Here is a 26,262-nt window from a genome sequence, read left to right as displayed (position 1 = left end):
ATCTGTTTTTCCGTTAATCAGCTGTCGCCCCCATACGAACGACAACTCTCAGAAATTGAGAAACTTGTACGAGCTAAGGACTAACGAGGTCTTTTAACGTGTGATGCCTAACACGTTTATATTATTTTTAATTTTTGTTTTAAAAATTGTTATAAACAAATTAATCGTTTATGAGAAAATGGAATTTTTTTGGGGAAAATCTGACGAATAATGCAAATAGTGTATTTAAAAGAATCGTTTCTTTTCTTCAACTTTTTTAAAAAACACATCTAATCCTTCAATTCTGGGGTCATATGGAAGTATAATGAACTTTGAATCCATATCTTTTTTTGAAAAGTCGAAGATCTAAGAAGATTCCCCCTAAATTCACGTTTCCTAATTATCTACACATCTACATCTCATACTCTTCTTTACTCAAGCCCATGGACGAGAAAGTTTAGACCTGCTATTTTGTGTTGTGGATAACGGTGTGAGCTCTCAGGAATATATCTCAAAAGTACTGATATTCTTTTTGTAGACATAAAATTCTAGACCTTGGTTACTTCTAATCACCAACACATCCAAGAACGGGAACTCCTCGTTGTTTTCAATTCCATATGCGAACTTAATATTTGGGTATCTGTTGTTAAGGGTTGATACAAAGTCTTCTACCTTTGATTTCTATGTATCAAAATTCACAAATACATCGTCTAGATATTGTTCCAAGATTTTGGAAGATAATCTCAGGTTTCTAATCTTACAGGTCCTAAAATATACGGTCTACTAAAAATTCACAAGCCTGGCAAGTTGTCTCTCCGTTAGTCGAATTGAATGACACATCAATCATAATTTTCAATATAGACGAACTGAAATTATGTGAAGTGGCACTTGCGATAATGACTATAGGAATAGGAATAAGAATTTAAGAATATTGAATTAAGAATTTGAATATTTTGCGGTTTTCACTTTATATACTCGTGGTTTTGTTGTTTTACTGATGTGATGTTTGAATAATTTTGTTGTTCATTATTCATTGCCAATTTTTCTTCAAGTATTATTACTTGCTCCTCATCTGCAATTATATATACATATATATATATATATATATATATATATATATATATATATATATATATATATATATATATATATATATATATATATATATATATATATATATATATATGTATATACAGTGTGACCCATTTAAAATGGAACCACCCCTGTAGAATGTGCATTTTTCAATCAATCTCAATTTTTTTTTATTGAAATATTAAGCATGAAAAACTGTATCTTGACACTAACTTTCACAATTTTAGTTTCATTTCCAAGGCACTCTATGGTTTTTTTTGTTTGTCAAAAACGGCAAAAGTTTATTAGGCAATTTTTGTTTTCAAATTTGACTACACCACTGGATTCGTAGTCGTTATAAATCAAAACTGTCAAATTTTCATTAAAAAATATTTGTTAACAACGAAGTTACAACAACTTCAATTTTGGAAACAAAGTATTTGTTTGTAATTTTTATTCAGATTATAGACATATTTGAGATCTGACAACACTGTCATCACCAAGTAGAACATCAGTGAATTTGTACAGTGAAAATCCGAAGTCAACAGCTCAATGCGTTCTACAGTTATAACTCCTGAAAATATGGTAATGTGAGAGATTTGTGGTGCAAGCGTTTTGTAATAAAAATCTGACTACGCCACTGGATTTGTGGATAATATTCCCTTGAAATCATTCATTTGAGTGTAGGTTACGAGAAGTGTATTCTAGAATAACAGAAAATTAAAAATTCATTTTCAAGTTATGCAGTACTCAGTACATTCTTCCGCATAGCCGCTAAAATCAAATTGATTTAAAGCATGGAAATCATTTATTCAATAATAAAACAGAGAGCAGGACAAAAATTGTTCCCTGTAAATTCTTCATAACTCAGCTAAAACAATCTTTTAGAGGAGATATCAATAATTTGAGGAAGCTGAACTCATTATGCAAAGGTTTTATAATAAATCAACAGTAGGCTGTGATTTTGACAGTTAATCATAAATAAAATAATAGTTGTTAGTTACGTGCATTTAATAATGGCTTTGCAATTATCATTAGAAGAAAGAATTGAAATTGTGAGAATTTCTGGGGACAATTATCATAGTGAAAGAGAAGCAGCTAGGATATTTAATCACAGACATCCAAATCGACTTCCCATTGACAGAAGCACCGTCAGTAAAATTAACAAAACATTTAAAGAAACCGGTGCAGTCAGCAAACATATTTTAAAAAATAATCACCGAAGAAGAAATTTAAACGAAGGTGCTGTTTTAGATTATTTTAGAAACCACCCAAACAGAAGTTTACGAGTCGCCAGTTTGGATTTAAACTTACCGAGAGAGACTATTCGACGATGTCTTAAACAAAACAAAATGAGAGCATTTAAACCTAAATTTCTTCACTCTTTAAAGGCAGGTGATGAAGTGAAACGTATGGAATTTTGTTTGTGGGCACAAGGCGAGTACCTGAATACAAGAAATTTTTTAAACTGCATAATGTTTAGTGATGAAGCTTCTTTCAGCACCAATGGGGTAGTTTCATCGCAAAATGCTCGGTATTGGGCTACGGAAAATCCGCACTGGATCATAAATTGTAAAAGTCAATATTCCGAAAAAGTTAACGTTTGGTGTGGTATAGTACAAAATAGAATAATAGGTCCATATTTTTTTGATGGAAACATAAACGGGCAAAATTTTTTGGAATTTCTAAATAACCAATTATCGGACGAAATAGATGAAATGCCTCTTGCGGAACAAGAAATTTATATTTTCAGCTCGACGGCTGTTCCGTGCACAATTCGAGGATTGTTAAAGAGTGGCTAAATAACCAGTTTCCAAATCATTGGATAGGACGAGGTAGTGACTTGATTGAATGGCCACCTAGATCGCCTGATCTAACAATATTAGACTTTTTTCTGTGGGGTATTCTGACACAAAAAGTATACAGAACAAGACCAACGAATCGAGCTGAACTCATGCAAAGGATACGACAAGCTTGTGCCGAAATTACAGTTCAACAAATAAGAAATAGTGTAAACAATATTCGGAAGAGATACGATAAATGTATTGAACTTAATGGAGGTTTGGTAGAAGCCACAAAAATTTGAATGTTTAGTTTTAAATCAATGTTTATTTTAGTATCAGTTTTTTCTTAATGGCAATTAATTGTTGAATAAATACTTTGAAACTTGTTAGTATACATTTTGTTTTCATCAGCTATAGAAGAAGGTAGAGTAAGTTCAGAATCTCATAAAATGTGATTTTCCAGGTGCGCTGTTACAAAAGTACTATTATTTATTATTGGGAAACTTCCAAAAAGCTTACAAGTATGACCATTAATACTTCAAGATTCTATCAAGATTTGGTAAAAGCGCAATTGGGAGATCCCATGACATGAGATTCTGAACTTGGTCTACTACTGCGTAACTTGAAAATGAACTTTTAATTTTCTGTTATTCAATTATTCAATTTTTATTTTAATTTTCACTTCTCGTAACCTACACTCAAATGAATGATTTTAAGGGAATATTATCCACAAATCCAGTGGCGTAGTCAGATTTTTATTACAAAACGCTTGCACCACAAATCTCTCACATTACCATATTTTCAGGAGTTATAACTGTAGAACGCATTGAGCTGTTGACTTCGGATTTTCACTGTACAAATTCACTGGTGTTCTACTTGGTGATGACAGTGTTGTCAGATCTCAAATATGTCTATAATCTGAATAAAAATTACAAACAAATACTTTGTTTCCAAAATTGAAGTTGTTGTAACTTCGTTGTTAACAAATATTTTTTAATGAAAATTTGACAGTTTTGATTTATAACGACTACGAATCCAGTGGTGTAGTTAAATTTGAAAACAAAAATTGCCTAATAAACTTTTGCCGTTTTTGACAAACAAAAAAAACCATAGAGTGCCTTGGAAATGAAACTAAAATTGTGAAAGTTAGTGTCAAGATACAGTTTTTCATGCTTAATATTTCAATAAAAAAAAATTGAGATTGATTGAAAAATGCACATTCTACAGGGGTGGTTCCATTTTAAATGGGTCACACTGTATATATATATATATATATATATATATATATATATATATATATATATATATATATATATATATATGTATATATATATATATGTATATATATATATATATATATATATATATATATATATATATATATATATATATATATATATGTATATATATATATATAAAAAACCTTCGAGCCGCATTGATGTTAGTCGAGTCCCAGGCACAGTGTTGAATGAGTTGGATCTTTCTTGTACTGGTCTGTAGGTGATCTACTGCTTTGATTTTAGCGTGGTCCAGCTGCTGATGTACGAGAAGAATTTGCAAAACTAACCTCTGTGAAGTATATATCTGTCGGCATATATGTCCAACGTGGTACTAGCCGGGAAAGTAGTTGTTTTCCGGTAGACATTTACCAAAACCTATAGTGTAGGTATGCTGGGAGAGAAGAATGTTTTGAGATTTCATTTTGAAATATTTATTTTCATATACGAGTGTATCTCTCGTTGATGCAGTCTTTGAACTAATTTGATGTCTCTTACATGGGATGTTCCTTCCCCGGATTTTGGGCTTCATTCACGAGATGGGGATTGTTCTAGTTAAAATTATTTCTCTTAGAAGATTTCATACATACAGTAGAGCTGTGTTGAAGTCGAATCCAGTCACACTGATGTTTGGATCGGATCTTTCATGAACTGATAAGAGGTAATACCTCGAAACCCTTAGGCGATCTACTCGATTGATTTCAGCGTGATCTTGCTGCTGGACGAACAAGAAACATCTGCAAAACAACCTCTGTGAGGTATCTTGCATAAATATATGTCGGATATAATTCATTGTCCAACATAGTATTAGCCAGGGAAGTAGTTGGTTTCCGGTAGACATTTACCAGAACCTACTGTGTACGTTTGCAGAGGTGAATGTTTTAATTTGAAATATTTATTTTCTCAAATTAATCTTTTTTAACAAATTCTCAAAGTTATTTCAAGTGTTAGAAATGAGGTATTTGGTACATAATAATTTTTATTTAGAATATCTGTTTTGTTTATTACATTCATACTCCAGTCGATATTGCCTTGAGCAATTGATACGTATATATAAATAATATGTGTAATATTAGCATGCTCTCATAGCAAGTATATAATAATAATATTTATTTCACTTGTTGAACAGTATGAAAGCATTGCAATAAACATTTACTTACAGTAACAAGGAAGACGGCTATGTATCGAGTAGGGAATGAAAAGCCTGAAGTCTTTTAATTTTTTCCCATTTGAACGAAGACCTATCTATCTACCTATCGTATGAACGCAATCATTGATTATCATTGTGACAACTTTCTTAGAGTGAAAATAAAATAAAAAGCAAATCAACCATCAAACTGTGTTTCAGAGATACGTACATCAAACAAAATGATGGAGAACTGATTAATGATTATAATGACCGGAGTATTAGAAAAGCATGTGCATGGTATTCGTCACATGTTCCCGAAGATAAATTCATATTTTTGAGTGATGATGTGAATAATAGAACTATAGCTATAGAAGAAGGAATATCCTCATACTCAAGTATGTATAATTACCTTTACATATTCATAAATATTGATTATTGTATTTTTCCAAGTAAACGACTATGTGAAGCATTTAGAAAATGGAACATTGCTTGAAGATAAACTATCAAGAAAATATTTTCACATAGATAGCAACACCAAAGATGTTTTTCCTCCTCATTTAACCAATACTGAACTTTTGAATGGAGTAAAAGAAGGAAAGCTGTATCAAGGCACATTTCGTGCATCCAGAGATAATTTTTTAGAAGGCTTTGTGAATGTTGAAGCACTGGATGATGCAGTAGGTATTTTTCAAATGAAACTGATCTTGTTTTAAAAAATATTGAAAATATTTTAACCAAAGAAATACTTCGAATAAAACTGAAAATATCAATCTACCAGTTGAATTGATTAAGGCTTTCACGGCCGAGGTTTTCAGTGTTACTATCTTCATTTGGGTTTGAAGGCCGTCATAGTTTGGAACTGCATCCTAAAATTTCGCCAGCACGAGTGGCTGGCTTCTTCAGAGGTTTATTCATCTTGATGATTCACCGATGAATGGTGATTTCTAGTTCGTAGGTTGTATTTATGTTGACTCCAGGTAGTCCGCCTCTCTTGTTGATGTGTTACTATTAGCCGAAGTGTTATTACCTGTTAATGGTGTATCTATTCCCGCTGTACCTGTTAGCGGCTTGTTATTGGTTACGGTACCAATACTTGACTTATTAATGAGTGAACTGTCGTCTTTAAGAGCCGTAACATTGCATTGCGCTGAAGTCACTTTAGCATCTTTGAGTATGAGATTCCAAATCCGGTTAAGCGTTACCGCCTCCTCTTTTCTGTTGTAGTTCTCTGTATGTTTATGGATTTCTCTCCTCCCTCCCGTACAAGCCAACTGTGGTATCCATGATCGGGGGCAAGTAGTTTCACATATCCAAACAGTATTGTATGATCTCCTTCACTAAGCGCGTGTTCCGCTACTGCCGATTCGTTTATTCGACCTGATCTACAGTTTCTCCTATGTTCATTCAGCCTAGTACTCACGGATCTTTTGGTGGTACCGATATAAGCTTTTCCGCAGGTGCATGGTATACGGTATACCCCTGTGGCTGATAGTGGTGCTCTTTTGTCTTTCGCAGATCTAAGGCTTTCTTATATTTTCCTGGTAGGCTTGAACACTGTTTTTATGTTATGCTTCCCTAAGATTTTTCCGATTTTGACTTGTGGAAGTCAAAATAGGGAGGAAACTCAAACGGTTGCACGTGCATTTCTACCGTACATCCCTAGGGTTACAGACAGAATCGGAAAAATCTTAGGGAAGCATAAAATAAAAACAGTGTTCAAGCCCACCAGGAAAATACAACAAAGCTTTAGATCTGCGAAAAGAGATCCACTATCAGCTGTGGGAGTATATCATGTACCATGCACCTGCGGAAAAGTTTATATCGGTATCACCAAAACATCCGTGGGTACAAGGCAGAATGAACATGAAACTGTAGATTAGGTCAAATAGACAAATCGGCACAGTAGGGAACACGCGCTTAGTGGAGGAGATCACATGATACTGTTTGAAAATGTGAAACTACTTGCCATAGAAATCCATAAACATACGGAGAACTACAACAGAAAAGAGGAGGTGGTAACGCTTAACCGGATTTGGAATCCCATACTCAAAGATGCTAAAGTGACAACAGCGCAATGCAATGTTACGGCTCTTAGAGACGACAGTTCACTCATTAATAAGTAAAGTATTGATACCGTAACCAATAACAACCCGCTAACAGGTACAGCGGGAATAGATACATCATTAACAGGTAATAACACTTCGGCCAATAGCCACACATCTACAAGAGAGGCGTACTACCTGAGTCAACTTAAATACGAATTAGAAATCACCAGTCATCGGTGAATCATCAAGATGAATAAACCTCTGAAGAAGCCAGCCACTTGTGCTGGTGAAACGTTAGGATGCAGTTCCAAATTACTAAAACCTTCAAACCTGAATGAAGATACTAACACTGAGAATCTACCAGTTACTTTACCAATTTCCTGATGGATATCGATATACATCTAATGTAATTCAATATCTTGAAGTGTTAATCATGAAGTAGTGTTGTTGCTTCTTGTTTCATTTTGAAGTATTAGTTTTAATAATATGTTTATGTCTTCTTAACTCGGTCGTTTGGATTGTTTTAGAGATTCTCTTCTATCCAAAAAGCTATACATGGGATGCTTGTTCCCTGTTAGGACTTTGTTTAAAAACAAATCAGTTCATTTATTTATTCCATAGATGTAGAAATTGTCACAGACAAGATATATTGAGAATTATAACCAGTGTCAAGACTCTTTATGTTTTCAAACTAACTGAATATTTTTGATCGACTTATTCCGTTATCAAAAAATATGATGAATATATAACAGATCAACAACATTTCAGAATAAAAGTATCAGTCAACAAACTTTTGACTTTTATTAACCCCCTAATGGTAAAGGTATGGCTTGAAACTATTGAGATATATATAGTAGATTAGGCATATCAGACTCCTATTGCTACTTTCATTGGAATAATTTATTTATTCACAACTGGGAAAACTCGAATACAATTTACGAAGCATTCAAACTAATTCCACAAAGTGTAATTCACACAAGAGTTTAATGACTCGGTTGACTTTTGAAAGAATTCACATTGCCTAATCTTAACATACATGAGTCTGGCGAATAAGAGCCATAGTTTTTTGAATGGTATGGTACATAAAATAGGTTTTTATACCTCGTTGGTCTAACGAATCTAAACGCTTTTTTTCTAGTACTCTGCCCAGTTCCTTTCATTCAACTTTTTTTACAAGTGCCATGTTATTTCAACCCATTATGTTTATGAATTGGAGGCTGATCTACTGAAATTCATTGCGTAACATTTGCTTTTTTGAAGGTACAGACAATTATCTTCATACTGTTACGTATTTCCCCGCGATTTTCCCAATAAATGACTGCACTGATCAATAATCAAACTTAACTTTATTTCACTTTTAATACAAATACTTTAAGTAAAACTTCAACTCCGCATACCGCAATTTTACTTCAACTTGACTATATCGATATGCTCGTAGGTAGCGTAGGATTCCTCAGGATTTCCATCGAAACGGCGCAAACATTAAACAACCGCGAAACGCCGGCTGGGCTGCCTTGGCCACATCACAGTTGTTTTACGACGGCCAGCGGCGGCCGCGTTATCTTTTTTTATGGGATGATTCACAACAATACCAATCAGCAATGCCATTCAGGTCTTTTGGGAGAAGATATGCATCTTTCATACATTTTGAATTATGAACATAATGTGCAGTGGTCAATGAACAGCAGTGGTCCACAATGGAATCCTCGTGGCACTCCTGATTTCACATGTATAGGTTCAGAAACTATGTTCTCTATGGAAAACGACAAAATGAGTAACTAGTAAACCATTTGAGCATGTTACCAGTGATATGCACATAATTCAGAGGCATTCGAGAAGTCTGTGTTCTGGAATAATCAGTGGTTTACAAATATTTATGAATTTTTCAGTGGTTAGGGCATCAACAAGGATGTTGGTACATCTCTATAGTTATCAACTCTTTCTTTGGGACCGCTTTTATAAAGTGGAAATATAAAGCTATATTTACATAAATCAGGGAATTTTCCACAGGTTAATGACTTGTTGAATGAAAGAAAAAGGAAATGCCTCCATGACTTCCAAAGAAAAATTCGTTTTCATTTCACAAATAGCTTTGAAAGTACTTGACAGTTCAAAATCGCATGTGGAAAAATTTGTAGTCATGTCATAATGAAAACTGTTATTGGGGACTACGTTTTGTTCAACATACACCATTGAGAAATAGTCAGCAAACAGTTTTACATCAGTGGATAAATCGTTATTATGGAAAATTGAATGAAGAATATTTAGTGTTGAAATACAGGCTTAATTCAATATTGTTAAGGTAACATTCATAGCAAGCTTTTGTAAGAGCCCTTCCAGTGAGATCTTAGTTGAGTAAAAATTTAGTCATTATTATTGTGAAATTTCTTGAATTCATTATGATATTGTTTTTTCATTATTATCTATTGTTTCAATTCGGGTGAGAACCATCTAGGAGAATTGGAAGGTTTGTAGGAACAAATATATCGATTCCTTGTCAAATAATTTCATATAATTTTAAGGCATCTAAATTAAGGTAAATGTACACGAACCAATGGTGCCACAAAAAATATGTGTTTTAATGTTCAACACCATGCAGTGTGAATCAGTAAGAGATATACTTGAAAAAATGTATGCAAATGATTATTGCATAATCCACATGTTAGTTTACGATTTTTGTTGCTAGACATTATATTCCCATCACATTTGCCACAGTAGCGGCCATATTGCCCTTGAAAAACTACGCCACTGGTTTATTTGGGTTCATAGTTTGTAAAAAGCGAAAGATGGAGTTTTACGTACTAGTAACTAAAAGTCAACTAGATGGATAAATGAAATAGGGCCACAAGAACGAGGTATTCATATTCTACACAGTTGATTCGGTTTTAATTAACTGAAAATAACTTTAATGCTTTTTTGCAACTTTGTTGTATGACCAGAATTGTAAAATCGACTAATAATAATATCATCAATATTACTGGAGTTTTTTTCTAACACCAAATAGTTATTTTAACACCTCAACACGTTTTTTGATCACCAAGTGATCATCGTCAAGAGGAAGAGTTTGTTCTTCCAAGTGATCATCTTCAAGAGGAAGAGTAACGGTTTGTTGTTGGGAAAAAACTCCAGTAATATTCATAACTACACCAAAGGTTCCAGACAGTGCATCACAAATAATATCATCAAAGAAAAGAAAGATGCAGGTAAAGACAAATTGTATACACAGAAAAAAATAAAGTTACATTAAACCATTCTTTGTTTGCTAATGCTAGATATATTCAAAAACATTGGAACATCAAAAAGGGATTGAATGTTAAAATGTTTCTTTTATTTGTATGTCTTATAAAAGTTCATATTTGTTTCAAATGTTGGCTAGTTTGCATCTATCTGCACTTGCAGCAGTTTTTTCTCTAATCCTGATATCAAGAAATGAGTCGCCATAACATATTTGATTGCAGGTTCTTGTTCAAGGACGGTCGGGTTTGAATCGCGCCGTTGATGGTGATATAGTGGTTGTAGAACTGTTTGCAGAGCAAGATTGGATATCACCCAGTGAAATAGTTCTTGAAGATGAGGGAGTGGCAGAAGAAAATATCGATGAGGTGGAAATAAAAGAACAAGAATTGAAAAAATCCACCCACAAAAAGAAGGGGGAGATAAAACCCACTGGTAGAGTTGTTGGTATAATCAGGAGGAAATGGAGACAAGTATGTTAAATAACAACAAGCCTGATATTAGTTATGAATTTTAAATGTATTTTTAGTACTGTGGTATACTACAAGGTGGTATGGATGGTGTTTTCCAATTATTTATACCTGCTGATAAAAGTATTCCAAAAATAAGAATAGAAACAAGGCAGGCCGAATTTCTAAGGACACAAAAACTTATAGTAGCTATCGATTCGTGGCCAAGACATTCTAGGTATCCCCATGTATGTATGAAATCTCTTTTTTACAAGATAATATGAGAATATTTTTAGGGGCACTTTGTAAGAGCTCTGGGTAAAATTGGTGACCAAAATACTGAGAATGAAGTTGTGCTGTTGGAGCATGATGTACCTCATAGCCAGTTTTCAGAAGAGGTCCTCAGCTGTCTTCCAAAATTACCTTGGATTATTACAGAAGAGGTAATGAATAGGACATGTTTTGACTTTCCTTGTCTAAGAATATTACTGGAGTTTTTTCCCAACACCAAATCGTTATTTTTAACACCTTGACACGTGTTTCGATCACCAAGTGAGCATCTTCAAGAGGAGTTTAGTCTTTCTCTTGAAGATAATCACTTGGTGATCGAAACACGTGTTGAGATGTTAAAAATAACGATTTGGTGTTGGGAGAAAACTCCAGTAATATTCATTACTACACCAGAGGTTCCAAACAGTGCATCACAAGTTGGCTAAGAAACTGAAAATTTCAAATTTATTTTTTTGTTTTATCCTCTTTAGTTCTCAATTTCAAATTTTTTCTTTGGCTATGGCTAACAATCACAATGCTACTGATAGTACTAAGAGTTTTGGCAATTCGATGACCACTAAGTAAATTATAATTTTTTTATTTTGGCCCTGATGATAGTGCAAAGCAATTCTCACCCTTTACCACAACTATTACTCGAAATTTCAAAATATAATAATTCATGAACCTTAGATAAATATATATCACAACTCTCTAATAGGTATTCCTAATGGAGTTTTCCATGTCGTTCAAGAAAAACTTGAAAATTTCTTATCCCACTCCAAGAGCGATAAAAAATATGAATTGTTGTTTTAAGAAAAATGAGCTGGTATTCACCTCAACCTGTGGACGAATTTATTTATTTTTTAATAACAGATCTTATGAAGTTACTTGAGAGAAGATGAATATCTGTCGATCTATCACTCATTGATATATCTGTCTTTGTGCTCGATTCATTTCAAAATAGATGTTGATGATGCCAAACTTTCAACATATCTGTAATGTCATGTCCAAAGCTGAAGGTAATGATAAGAGTGACATTCGAAGTAGATACTTCTTTATTTCAATTAATCTAATGGCTCGAATACAGACTTTATATAAAAATATACAGTGTATAAGTTTCACCACATATCAGCAAAACTGGTTCATCTTCTGTAGGTAACTATATAAATATTTCATGAATTTTCACTATCTATTTTGTGTTTAAACTATTTGGATTCTTGTTGATTCCAAAAATTTCGAAAAAGGGCCTTTTCAATTTGTGGCTTTCTGATTATACTTTCGTTTAATCAAATTTAATTTTGAGGGAGTTGTTTCAATATAATTTACATCACAATTATTACCAGGTACCTATGTTACGGACAACATTTGATTTTTTAAAAACAGGTGTGAAATATTACAAACGTGATCTATGGTTTTTATTCCAATCATTTTGATACTCCGAAACATTTGATTATGTTTAATATTGCTTTTCCAGTTTTGGGAAATGAATAATATTTTAAGCTTTCGTTCATCTGACTTATTAATAGTATTACTTTCATTTACTTCATAACTTCACATCTTTAACATTATTATACATTCTTACATCTTACATATTTAACATTGTTATATAATTCAATTCAGACATTTCAGTTCTCAAGTTACTTAAGTACTTCGGGGTAACTGGAAAATATATGCATATCTTTAATTTGTGCCTTTTTTTTCAATTTACTCTAATTTCATATTCTGTAATGTCATGTCCAAAGCTGAAGGTAATGATAAGAGTGACATTCGAAGTAGATACTTTTTTATTTCAATGAATCTAATGGCTTGATTACACACTTTATATATAAATATACAGTGTATAAGTTTCACCACATATCAGCGAAACTGGTTCATCTTCTGTAGGTAACTATATAAATATTTCATGAATTTTCACTATCTATTTTGTGTTTAAACTATTTGGATTCTTGTTAATTCCAAAAATGTCAAAAAAGGTCTTTTTCAATATGTTACTTTCTGATTATACTTTCGTTTAATCAAATTTAATTTTGAGGGAGTTGTTTCAATATAATTTACATCACAATTATTACGAGGTATGTTACGGACACCATTTGATTTTTTTAAAAACAGGTGTGGAATAGTACAAACGTGATCTATGGTTTTTATTCCAATCATTTTGATACTCCGAAACATTTGATTATGTTTAATATTGATTTTCCAGTTTTGGAAAATCAAAAATATTGATTTTCCAGTTTTGGAAAATGAATAATATTTTAAGCTTTCGTTTACTTGACTATTAGTAATATTACTTACATTTACTTCATAACTCCTCATCTTTAACATTATTATACATTCTTACATATTTACTTACATCTTACATATTTAACATTATTATATCATTCAATTCAGACATTTCAGTTCTCAACTTACTTATGTACTTCGGGGTAACTGGAAAATATATGCAGATCTATCTTTAATTTGGGCCTTTCTTTTTCAATTTACTCTAATTTCATATTACTGGAGCTCTATCCCAACACCAAACCGTTATTTTTAACACCTCGACACTCGTTTCAATCACCAAGTGATCATCTTCAAGAGGGAGATTAAACTAAATCTAAATACAATGTTCTTATTCATACCAGATACCTCTACTAGGTACCTGCGTCTTAATTGTCTTTAAATTAATTTCACAATGTTGCCTTATCTACTAGTCAGATAAATCTGAACAAATTGTTTTGTTAGTTAATTTAATTAAATCTGATAATTAAAAATATTATTTTAACAAGCTACACAGTAAACTATTAGGTATTGATCCACCATCGTTATTCATAATATTATTATGTTGACTTATTTCTAAACTCTCATAGGCATCTAGATGCCTTTTGATGTTGATTGAGGAGAGAAGGCTAAATTAAATTTTTTCCTATAAAAGTTTATTTTTTTCAAATCCATTATAAATATTTTCATTAATTACTCTTTTTTTACTATGCACGCGCCACATTTGAGATTCTAAATGTATATCTAAGTGTAATGGATATAATAATAGAAAATAATAAGAAGAAATTTTTAAATATATCAATAATTAAAATAAGTTTCAAATATAAAAGCAATTTCGATAATGAACTGAAAACAAATTCAAATTAACAGGGATTCACCATTATCAAATCTGTTTACCGTGCCATTATAGTTTCATATAGCGTTTTTCTGGAGGGTATGTGACAGTTAACTACAACTTCAGACACTCAAACTTTTTCCAATTTTTAAATGAGGAACTTTTTCCATAATCCACAAGAACAGATAATATTATCAAAATAATGGTGTTTTATAGTACTGAATAATTTCTTCAACACTAGCTATTATTGTGTAGTCACTTTATTTTACTTGTACAAATAATAATAATAAAAAAAAATTAGATTTCACAATTTTAACTAATTTAAGCTACTTGCATATATTATCTGTCACTGTTCTTGCATCTTTTTATTATGTCTACTTAACTTCTAATAACATGTATATATACACTAACTATAGATAAGCACAGTTGCTTTATGTTCTGTTCTGACTAGTCTGATAAAGTTTTATACTGTATGTACCACATGTATAAAATCTTTTAATGATGAATAAATTTCTATTCTATTCTATTCTATTCTTATATTTCGACCTAAAACTACTCTACAATTTCAACACAATATTTGTTTTTTTTTATAACAATAACTTTTGACCATGATGGATCAATTATATCACATCTAAATCGATCACAATTGATCATGCTGAATATATTAATTATGTGGTGTATTCATCCAGTCAAAAGTTTTTCTGAAATCAATATTTTGGATCATGTCAGGGTGCTTGCTTGCTAGAGAGTGTGAAGCAACCAACACTTACAACTTTTTCAATTTTCAACCTGCTGGAATTTATTTGTGTCTGGCAAGCGTTTTACAATCCTCAATTGAAGACAAGATCAGGAACACAGGCAAATGCAGACAACATAAAGTTGAACCACCTAGCGATAACCCTTCTTGTTTCAAACTATTTTACTTACCATCTTATTTATTTTAGGATGAGAAACGACGTGTGGACCTCAGACATATTGACATTTGTTCAGTTGATCCTCCAGGATGTACAGATATTGATGATGCATTGCATTGTCGTCCTATAACAGACAATAAATTGGAAGTTGGGGTCCATATTGCTGACGTATCACATTTCATTCGGCCTGGCACTGCTCTCGATATTGAAGCTGCTTCTCGAGCCACAACTGTATATTTAGTGAATAAAAGAATCGATATGGTGAGATTTTCAAAGCTTGCTTATAGCTTGTAAACATATATATTTCTAGGTGCCAGAACTTTTGAGTTCCAATTTGTGTTCTCTCAGGGGTGGAGAGGAGCGTTTCGCATTTTCTTGTATTTGGGAGATGGACATGAAGGCCAATATTTTGAATACCAGGTTTCACAAAAGTATAATTAGATCTAAGGCGGCCATGACATACGAAGAGGCTCAAATCATTATTGACGACAAAAGCAAGACAGATAGTATAGCAGAATCTTTAAGATATCTAAATATGCTGGCCAAAATACTAAAAAAAAGGCGGTTAGAAAAAGGGTATGCTCTTTAATTCATATCAACGAATATTTTTGATGAAATTCTGGATCTGACAATATACGTTTTCTCAGAAAAAACAAATGTTTCAAAATAAATTTGTGAAATATTGAAAAAATAACATTTGCTTTTTAATTTTAGGGCATTGGTTTTGGCATCTCCAGAAGTGAAAATCCAAATGGACTCTGAAACCATGGAACCACTTGATGTGGAAGTAAAAAAATTGTTTGAAACCAATTCAATGGTTGAAGAATTCATGTTGTTGGCAAATATTAGTGTTGCCGAGAAGATACTAGAAGATTTTCCCGAATGTTCGATGCTCAGGAGACACCCTACTCCACCTAACTCTAATTTTGATCCATTAGTGAAAGCTGGAAAACATCTTGTGAGTATCAGAATATTAGGAAAATTTAAATTTATCTTGATTTGTGCATATGTTCTCTTTTCACTTATTTATTTATTTATTTATTTTATTTATTTACGACAATGCCTATTTTTAACAAGATAATTAACAAGTTCACATATATGTATTTAACAGTAATCTAAGCTAGGTTTAAGGAAAAAATATATAAAATAAAATTAAAAAAAATCGTAAAAATAATGAATTACAATCTTTTCAGTCTTTTTAAATGTTTCCAAAGAAGAATTAAACAATTCTAAATCTACATTGTATGTATTTGCAAGTCTCAAAATTTTACCTACAGATTCATTCTGGCCATAGTTGGTGTGACAAAAGGGTACTTTGAAGATTTCCCAATTTCTTGTTCTCCTTGGATTCACATTTAAAGTTATAAGTTCGACAAGTTCTGGGGAATTGATGCTACCATTGATTATTTTATGAATTAGTGTAAGATCTGCTTCTAATCTTCTATGAGCCAGATTATTCGAATTAAGAATGTCCAATATAATTGTATAGTTTATATGCAGAGTACCTTAAAAACTTATTTTGAACACTTTCAAACATATCAATGTCCACATGATATGAAGGGCACCAAATTGTGGAATTGTATTCGATTAGTGATCTGACAATTGAACAATATATGATTTTTATTGAAGCGAGAGATAATTAATTTGCAGATCTAAGAATGAAACCTAACATTTTTAACGCTTTAGAAGTAATATTTGCAATATGGGGTTTAAATGACTTTTTGGGTCGAGAGTGATTCCTAAATCTCTGATTGTGTTTGTTGTTTTCAGTTCTGATTGATTGATTTTATATGGCCAGTTAATGGGATTTTTGTTTCAAAAAGAAGTAAATTTTTGACATTTGTCTATATTTAATTGCAGTAAATTTATATCACACCAGCGAACAAAGTTAGATAAATTGTACTGTAATAATTTTGTATCAGTCATGAGTAACTTTAAACATCTTCAGGTCATCAGCAAACGAAAGAAATTCACTATAAAGAATAACATCCTTCAAGTCATTCACAAATGAAATTGTGATTGAGGAAGATACTGAGTTACCATATTTTACAATTTGTACTTTGCAGGCTATATAATTTTCAATCCATTTCAGAATGTTTTCTTGAATACCCAAAGCGTTTAGTTTATGCAACAACAAATTGTGGTGTACTCGGTCAAATGCCTTTGAAAAATCTGTGTAAATAGAATCCACCTGGTGTCTATTTTCGAAGGCATTTATTATACAGTGTTGATAAATGAGCAGATTTGTGCTGGTAGATCTACCACTACTGAATTCATGTTGTTGATTAATGGGTATATGTCTACAATCCCATGTTAGCTTTTCTGTAATTAGGCAGTCTAACAATTTGGGTAATACTGATTGATTACAGACTGCTCGATAATTTTTTATATCATTATGTGATCCACTTTTATAGATAGGTTTTAAAAAACTGTTTTTCCAATAATCTGGAAAGATCGACGATTTCAAGGAAATATTGAATATCATGTGAATCGGTTTTACAAGGGTGAAAATACATTTTTTGATTAGGAATAGCTGGATTCCATCAGGACCTGTAGACAATTTCCCAGGTAATGACATGACTAGATCGATTATTTCTTTATATAACTATAACGCTATAACTACATATATCAACCGTCTTACTAAATTAATATTCTGAAATTTGGTTAACTGTTTCATCACTGTAGACTGATGAGAAATATTCTGCAAAAAGATTTACAATATCATTACTATTTTCACTGACAGAGTCATCATAATACATTTTAGATGGTAAGGAGTGTGATTTTTTTATTATTAATATAATTCCAGAAGCTTCTAGGATTATTGTTGATGTTATTCTCTATTTTATTTATGTATACTTGATGGCAAGTGTTTCTCAAAGCTTTGCACTTATCTCTCAAATAACAAAATTCTTCATATTTATAAAAATTTCCATTTTTGTATTCTCTTTGAACCTATTTCTTCTTGAAAACTAATTTTTTCAGCTCAGAATTGAACCATATTGGGAAAGTAGAAGCTTTATATTTTTTTAGTGGAACATAGTACTCCAGCGCTGTATAGAGAATATTGTAAAAATTTGTATTTAAATCTTCATTCTTCAGTATTTCGGGATCCCATATTCCATAAAAGTATTCATCATATTTTAGATATTTCTTTGTATCATTTTTTAAATGAAAACATACCGAAGAATGATGTAATGTGTTTTGAAAAATTGGGTCCGATGGATTTTGAACAGACATATTTATGAATGATGAAAAAATTAAATCTAAGTAAACATTTCTTGAATTTGGAATATCATTTATTTGATATAAATTATAGAAACTAAATGAATGTAATAAAGCTAGTGCAGGTGAGTTTTCTGGACAATCAACATTCAGACCAAGCTCTCCATTAAACCAAAATGCGTCAGGTATATTATAGTCACCACAAAGGATAATCTTGCCAGTACAGTATTTTTCTAAAATATAATCAACGGTAGCGGCATTTTCCATTTGAGTATTCAATACAGAAGAAGTAGGAATATATACACCACCGATAATGATTGTTGAAGTGCCGTGATCTCCATGCTTAATATGTGATAAACCTAAGTTGAGAGTATGCAAGTGAAATTGGCAATTCATATTTCCTTTGAACATATTTGTAATTTTTTGTAACCTAATATAACTATAAGTAAGCATGGACATTTAGTTTGCTAGTACCTTTCGCCCTTTCCACTTTCCAATGGCACATTGATAAAGGCACAAACTCAATTCGCATGTTTGTAGGGCTTCGACATACATACCAACTCTGGCAAAAATCTTGCTAAGTCCTTAGATGAAGCTGTTAGGATTGATAATCCGTATTTCAATACGATGCTGCGAATTCTTGCAACACGATGCATGCTCCAAGCTGTCTATTTTGCCAGTGGCACCTTGCAGAAAGAGGAATACTTCCATTACGGCCTGGCTGTGCCTCTTTATACTCACTTCACTTCACCCATCAGGAGATATGCAGACATTATTGTACATAGGTAATCATTTTAAAATGTATCTTTATTCGAAAAAATTAATAAAACTCGATTCATTTCAATACTCTTGGTATGGCACACAAAATAAACAGGCCGTTTTTTATGACGCTATTGATATCTTGGAAACGATAAGACCTACAAAGTCGGTTAAATTGGACAAAACTTTCCTAATTTGGGGAACTAGAATAATCTCATTTCAGATTGAGAATACCAGTGCTTGTTTTTAAAATATTCGCCAAAAACTAGAATTTGCGAAATTCGTTTTTTTGGCTCTGCCGCCTCCATTTCGAGTGATATAAAAAAAGCAGAGGAACTTTCAATACTGTTTCGCATCGCAAATTGGTAAACCAATATAAATATCAGATTATGGCAAATATGAAACAGTATGGAAAGTTCCTCTGCTTTTTTTATACCACTCAAAACGGATGCGGCAGAACCAAAAAAAGAAATTTGCAAATTCTAGTTTTTGACGAATATTTTAAAAACGACCATTGATATTCTCGATCTGAAAAGACATTATTATAGCTCCCCAAAATAGAAAACTTTCATCCAATTAACCCGACCGTGTGGATCTTACCATTTCCAAGATAGCAATAGTGGGATCAGCTTGAAAAAATGGCTTGTTTATTTGAACAAATTCAAACTGTTTTTGACCTATGTAAGCACCATTGTATGAGGCAACAATGAAATATCCTGTTCAAATCTGATGAAAATAATTTTTGTAACCTTTCAGGTTATTGGCAGTGACTTGCGGATCAGATTCTACTTATCCTGATTTGCTTGACAAACAAAAAACTAGTAATTTGTGCCAGAATTTGAATTATCGAAATCGAATGGCCCAGTATGCAGGAAGAGCTTCTGTTGCCTTCAATACTCATGTAAGAATCTTTATCGTCAAAATTTCAAAAACTAGTTGTCTTTTTTTTAGCTTTTCTTCAAAGGAAAATTGCAAGACGAAGAAGGTTATATCTTGTATGTAAGAAAAAATGCTCTTCAGATTTTAATACCAAAATATGGCTTGGAATGTACATTGTTTTTGTCACAAAAAGGAGAAACATCTAATATCTTTGAATACAATGAAGAGGTTCATAATTTTCATTCAAATCATCATGCACTACATTTTTTTTTTCTTTTAGGATCAAACTCAAAAAGCTGGCAACATAATTCTTCACACATTTGACCCAGTGAAAGTGAGGTTGAGTCTAAATTGTGACAACGTCCAACATGAAAAGTTTGTTTTGATGCTTGTTTTTCCATTTATCGAAGGATTCAGTGTTCCACCACTTGATGAATTGGAGAATATGCAAACAGAAGACAATGAGAAGAAAAGAAAATCACGCACAGAAGGCAATAAAAAGAAGAGTAAGAGAAAGGTGTGATATTTTAAATTTGTGACTTTTTTGAATAAATTGATGACCAAAATGTTGTGATTCAAATGTCAGTTTAGACAAACACAAAACAATACCTGTCTGTCAGTGCAAAATATGAACTCACAATACTAAAACATCAGGCACTTGATTACCCAATTCTTGAAAAAACAATACAAATTGTCTCAGAGTTCTATTCAATTCCCAGTAGTACTCCATTCGACCACTGGCTGCTCTTGCACCTGGTTTTATGTCTTTTATGTATCTGTTTGGCTTAATAGGATGCTTCCAGAATAGAAATATAAGGTTTTTTAAAATATATTCAAGTAAAGTATTGATGTGGGTAACGTTTGTCAGTGGGTTATAAATCCCATTTCCCCAAAAAACAAATATCCTAATGATTCCAATTTCGTTAACTTTCTTGCCTATTCATCATTTGTGGTAATTAAGCTACAATACAGTCGGTAGCCAGGCGGTTCAACGTGGGTGCTTTGTTCAGTCACTCGAATTGACTGCCGTGTTGGTCGGTGGTTTAAGCCCTAGTCTGAACGATCGATTTTTACTTGCTATCGTCCAACCCGTGCTAGAAATCACACGTTAAAAGGTAAGACCCCGTTAATCTTTAGCCCGCACAAGTTCCTATTTCTGAGATTTGTCTTTCATAGGGTTGCGACAGCTGGTTAGTGGGAAAACAGATTTTGAACAGATTTTTTAAACAGATACATCACCTTCTTTGAAGCTTCCTGACCTCATTCTTGCTAAATTATCCTCTTCTCAATATGTATATGATAAACATTTGGGGATCAAGGGATTCATCATGCCCTACCAGAAGGGTATTATTGGTAGTCAGGTAATGACTATATAGAGGTTCTTAAGATCACATGTAGAACCTTTTACAAGGTGTACATTCCTATCTTCAAATTGATTAAAACAAAGTGTGTGTAATATATCAACGAAATTTTTTCATTCGTTTAAAAGACCTATTGATGCCATTATGTATGGAATCATCGTTTAAATGTCCGCCAGGGTTTCTCTGGGTGGAGCATATCTGGAAAGTCCAATTTTCCATGACTCTGGCGCATAAATCAGGCCGAATTTGTCAGATGGCATAGGTTATGTTGGCTTTGAGAACCGCTGGGATTTGTGACTTATTCGCATACACCTGCGACTTGTGAAAACCTCACAAGATGAAGTCTTATGGGATAAAATCGCACGATCTCTGTGGCCAGTTCACGTGAGATGACCATGCTCTCAAATCGGTCGTCCAAAATATACAATGTGGCTTGAGCTGTGTGATACTTAGCACGTCCTGGACCGATGATGCCGCCAGCCCTCAATCCACACCAAACAGTGACTTTTTTGGGATGCATTGGACGCTTTTACATCTCATTGTTGTTCCAAATTCGACAACTTTGTTTTTTCACGTACCCATTCATCCAGGAATGGGCCTCATCGCTGAAGATGATTTTTCAATGAAAATTAGGATCAGTTGCCAGATGTTCCAGAGCCCATAAAGGAACACACGTTGTCTAAGGTTATTTACCCTCAGTTCTTGGGTCAATTGAATTTTGTATGGGTGCAGGCCCAAGTCACGAAACAAAATTCGCCAAGATGTGTTTTACGAAAGGTCTAGTCCTTGTGAGCGACGCGAAATGAACAGCCTGGATTCTCCTGCACACTCTCACAGACAGCGGCGATGTTTTCGGCATATCTTGCGTTTCGCCGACGTACCAGTGGACTCAAATTTACCCACCACATTTCAGTTCTCTCGGTTCTCTCGATTATGGCGAAGCACGCGGTACATTTCTCGAACGGAACACCCATTTTGATAAAACAATTTTTATTATTTGCACGTGTTGTTGAATGCTATATCCGTCCATGGTGATTTGGCAAAACAGACTGGATAAATGACAAAGTAAAATTCCATAATAGTAGGCACTAAATTCTCAGAAACATCATTGTATTAAAACGAAAACGTTGTCAGGTTGTGGTTTTATATATTTTATCTTCTATGTAAATCATACACCCGCAGCTAAATGGTCATAGAATAACAGACAAAGTGTTTTATTCATTAAGGAAACTTCCAGCTAATGAAATATATTCAGCAGCATCAATGTTAATGAATATGAAAAAAATGAATTATATTCTGCAACCAAAATATAAATGGCAACGTTGCGTACACAGAGATGATTGTAGGGCAGTAAAAAGAATGGCAGATTGAATTTACCGTAATATAGAGAGATATTAATATTGGCCCATCAGCTGAGCGCAGTTAGGTTAATGTTCATGAGCGTGACATTCGTTGAATAATACGCAGAGTAATTCTAGATAAACATAAAAAAGAGGAAACGCAGAAGTCCAAATTTATCTGAGAGATAAAAACTATTGTCAAGGACCGTTATATAACATAGGATAGCCAGATCCCTATACCAGCAACGTTGTCGTGCGTGAACCGAGTCCCCACTACTTTATGACATCACCGCGGACCCGTAGCCGTTGGAATATCGCGGTGTGTGACTGTGAACGTGATGAGACACGTTGTTAAGTGACGGTTTTTGTGTTTATACTTCTTCGTGCATCTAGTAAATGAAAGAATTTTTTTACAATAAACATGCCAGGACGTCGTTGCGCTGTTTTTGGTTGTAACAACTGCCGTGTGTCCACAAAACTTACCGGAAAAGACATTGTTTACCACAACTTTCCTAAAGCAAATGATTTCGTATCGGGTACTGTACGAAAAGAATGGATAAGACGCTGCAAAAGAGAGGATAAATGGAATCCTGATACCAGTCAAATTTGTTCCATTCATTTTACTAGCAATGATTACGAAAGAGACCTGAGAAACGAATTATTAGGATTGCCTGTAAGGAAACTGCTTAAAAAAAGTGCTTTACCTAGTTTAAATCTGCCCCAAACCTGTACAACATATGTACCAAAAAATTCATCGCGAGAGGCAAGGTATTTAAAAAAGGAAAAGGTGACACGTCACAAAGAAGAAATCGATAAGATTTTCGAAAAGGAGCCAGAAGCTACTTCAGTCGACTTGAACCTTACCATTTCAAGTGAACCATCCTCATTAGCAGGTTCATCTCACATCATCAGCAACGCTTTAATTGCATCAGAAAATAATATATCCATTCAGTATGAAAAGCTCCGCAAAAATTACTCTAAATTATGCAAAAAAATGGAAAGTATGAAGCGAAGATTGAATTTACAAAGAAAACAGCTTGTTTATTATAAAATGAAAAGTAAGAAAAAAAAATCTCCTCAGAAAGAAGAGGCCCTAAATGCATTGAAAAAACTTTTGACAGATAATCAAATTGCAATTCTTCTAAACAAAAAGAAACGCGTGAATTGGACTACAAAAGAGATTGCTGTGGCTTTTACTCTTCGTTATCTTAGCAGAAAATGTTATGTATTTTTGCGAACTAAACTAAATTTTCCTTTACCAGCATTGTCCACTTTAAGGAGTTGGGCATCAAAAATTACTATAAAGCCAGGCTTATTGATAGATGTGCTAACTTTTTTGAAAGTAGCTGGAGAAAATATGTCGATCATGGAACAATATGTAGTAATTTCCTTCGACGAAGTAAAGGTTAAATCTACTTTAGAATATGATGTTGGCGAAAATCAAGTTCTAGGCAACTACAATTTAATGCAAGTGTGTATGGGTCGGAGCCTTTTTTCCACTTGGAAGCAGCCTATTTATATAGGCTTTGACCAAAAAATGACGAAGGATATATTAATGAACATTATTACACAATTGCATAAAATATCATACCAGTGTGTGGCAATTGTCAGCGACTGTGGAAGCAGTAATGTTGGCTTGTGGAAAGATTTATCTGTTGATATAAATAAGACCTATTTCAACCATCCACAGACGGAAAAAAATATATATGTTTTTGCGGATGCTCCACATTTGCTTAAACTCATCCGTAATTGGCTTTTGGACAGAGGATTTGTTCTAGACAGTGACGGAAATATTAAAATATGTAAACAACCGTTGGAAAATTTAATAGTGTTAACTGATACAGAGGTAAATTCCTGTTACAAAATTTCGCAAAAACATATTACTGTTGAAAAAAGTAAACGACAAAACGTAAGACTAGCAGCCGAATTATTGTCTCGCAATACAGCACAGGCTCTGTTACAATACAAGCCTGGCCCCGACAAAAAACTTGCTGAAGACCTTGGCATGTTTATAAACGATGTTATTTCTTGGTTTGATATTTTCAACAGTCATGTGAAAATACCACCTGATCCCAATCGTTTGAAAGCTCCTTATGGAATTTATTTAAATGAACAAGAACACCATTTAGATAAAGTTAAAACTATGCTACTTGACATGAGAGCCGAAGGAAAACAATGTTTACAAACATTTCAGAAAGGGATGATAATGTCCATTGAATCTTTAAAGTTACTGTACCGGGATATCACAGCCGAATGTAAAGATCTACATTACATCTGTACTCACAAACTCAATCAGGATTGCCTTGAAAATTTTTTTTCCCAAATCAACACCCGTCACCATTAGAAGCCATGAAAAGAATAAGGATGATTATCTTAGGAAAAAATCCTGGTATTTTAGAGGCTCGGGTAATAAAAAACATTTTATTTTTTATTGCTTCAATGTGCATGTTAACTTTTGTTTTCAAGGTGAACACACAAGAAACGGTTCCTGAGGAGTATATGGTCGCTAGAGTTTTGGAACAAGCTAAAGTTTTTGTCGAGTTACCTCAAGAAGACGCATGTAATAGCACCTCTAATGGCACAGTAACTCAAAGTAGTAGCAGTGGAAGTTCGTTTTCAACATCTGACATTTCAGGAACTTCTGATACAAAATTACCAGAAACTACAGATGATGCTTTTGAGTATATTGCTGGTTTTATAGCAAAGAAATTTAAAACGACTCATCCACAACTAGGTGATTTTACTTATAAGATTAAATCTGATTTTTCTCCCAATATACCATCATGGGTACAGCAGCTTTCATTTGGGGGTCTTATTAAACCCTCAAGTGAATTTTTAAATAAAATTAAACAGTGGAACAAGCACTTTGAAATTTACCATGGCGACAACAAACTAAGGAGAGAGCCAATGGTTGTCAAAAAATTATCTTTAAAAATTAAAAAAAGAGAAAGTTTACCTTTTGATATACCTAATCAAACTCTTCTGTAAACTGAGGACTGTTATTCGTATAAATTATTTAAACACAAAACAGTTTTTAGACAGTCAGTTAAAAAGGGCAGGTAAACGCAAGATTTGCAATACCCCAAATTCTGACGTGAAACGGAAATTAGCTAAAAAAATGAAAAAAAATAAGTGATCACAGAATTCTTGAAACCTTTAAAGTCAATGTTTGTCAAATATTGTAATATATATAATGTGTACAGGGTGTCTCAAAATGCATCATTGAAAAACATGACAGTGATTCTCCAATGTGTACAGGGTGTCTCAGATAAGTCTTTTAAGAAAACGTGAGTTTAACTATCGTTTTAACGCGCTTTTCTCCAATGTGTACGGGGTTTCTCAAAATACGTCATTTAATGAAAAACGTTGTCTGGCTCAAACCGCATGCTTTTTCTCATGGTGCTCAAGTTTTGTCATTTTCAGACCCCGTAGCGGATACTTGTGGAATACCCAACTCG

At 33.2% G+C, this 26,262-nt stretch overlaps 1 protein-coding gene across 1 annotated transcript in view; it reads left to right on the top strand.

Moving 5' to 3' along the window:
* Dis3 (exosome complex exonuclease RRP44-like protein Dis3) overlaps window positions 1–20,669 on the top strand; it is a 42,137-nt gene extending 21,468 nt beyond the window's left edge. The window contains exons 4-15 of the mRNA XM_023168064.2: window positions 5,460–5,635; window positions 5,691–5,917; window positions 10,744–10,992; window positions 11,049–11,216; window positions 11,265–11,411; window positions 15,274–15,504; window positions 15,554–15,819; window positions 15,958–16,201; window positions 19,006–19,250; window positions 19,981–20,125; window positions 20,176–20,331; window positions 20,384–20,669. Coding sequence (XP_023023832.2) covers window positions 5,460–5,635; window positions 5,691–5,917; window positions 10,744–10,992; window positions 11,049–11,216; window positions 11,265–11,411; window positions 15,274–15,504; window positions 15,554–15,819; window positions 15,958–16,201; window positions 19,006–19,250; window positions 19,981–20,125; window positions 20,176–20,331; window positions 20,384–20,626 — 2,497 coding nt within the window. The 3' untranslated portion in view covers window positions 20,627–20,669. The remainder of the gene's footprint in view (window positions 1–5,459; window positions 5,636–5,690; window positions 5,918–10,743; window positions 10,993–11,048; window positions 11,217–11,264; window positions 11,412–15,273; window positions 15,505–15,553; window positions 15,820–15,957; window positions 16,202–19,005; window positions 19,251–19,980; window positions 20,126–20,175; window positions 20,332–20,383) is intronic.
* The last annotated feature ends 5,593 nt before the right edge of the window (window positions 20,670–26,262 follow it).

This window comes from Leptinotarsa decemlineata, unplaced genomic scaffold (assembly GCF_025532065.1).
Source record: "Leptinotarsa decemlineata unplaced genomic scaffold, Ldec_3_MD MMD2_tig00000035_RagTag_RagTag, whole genome shotgun sequence".
Lineage (NCBI taxonomy): Eukaryota > Metazoa > Arthropoda > Insecta > Coleoptera > Chrysomelidae > Leptinotarsa > Leptinotarsa decemlineata.
Note: the sequence above shows the minus strand (reverse complement) of the source record. Positions and strands in the feature narration are given on the sequence as shown.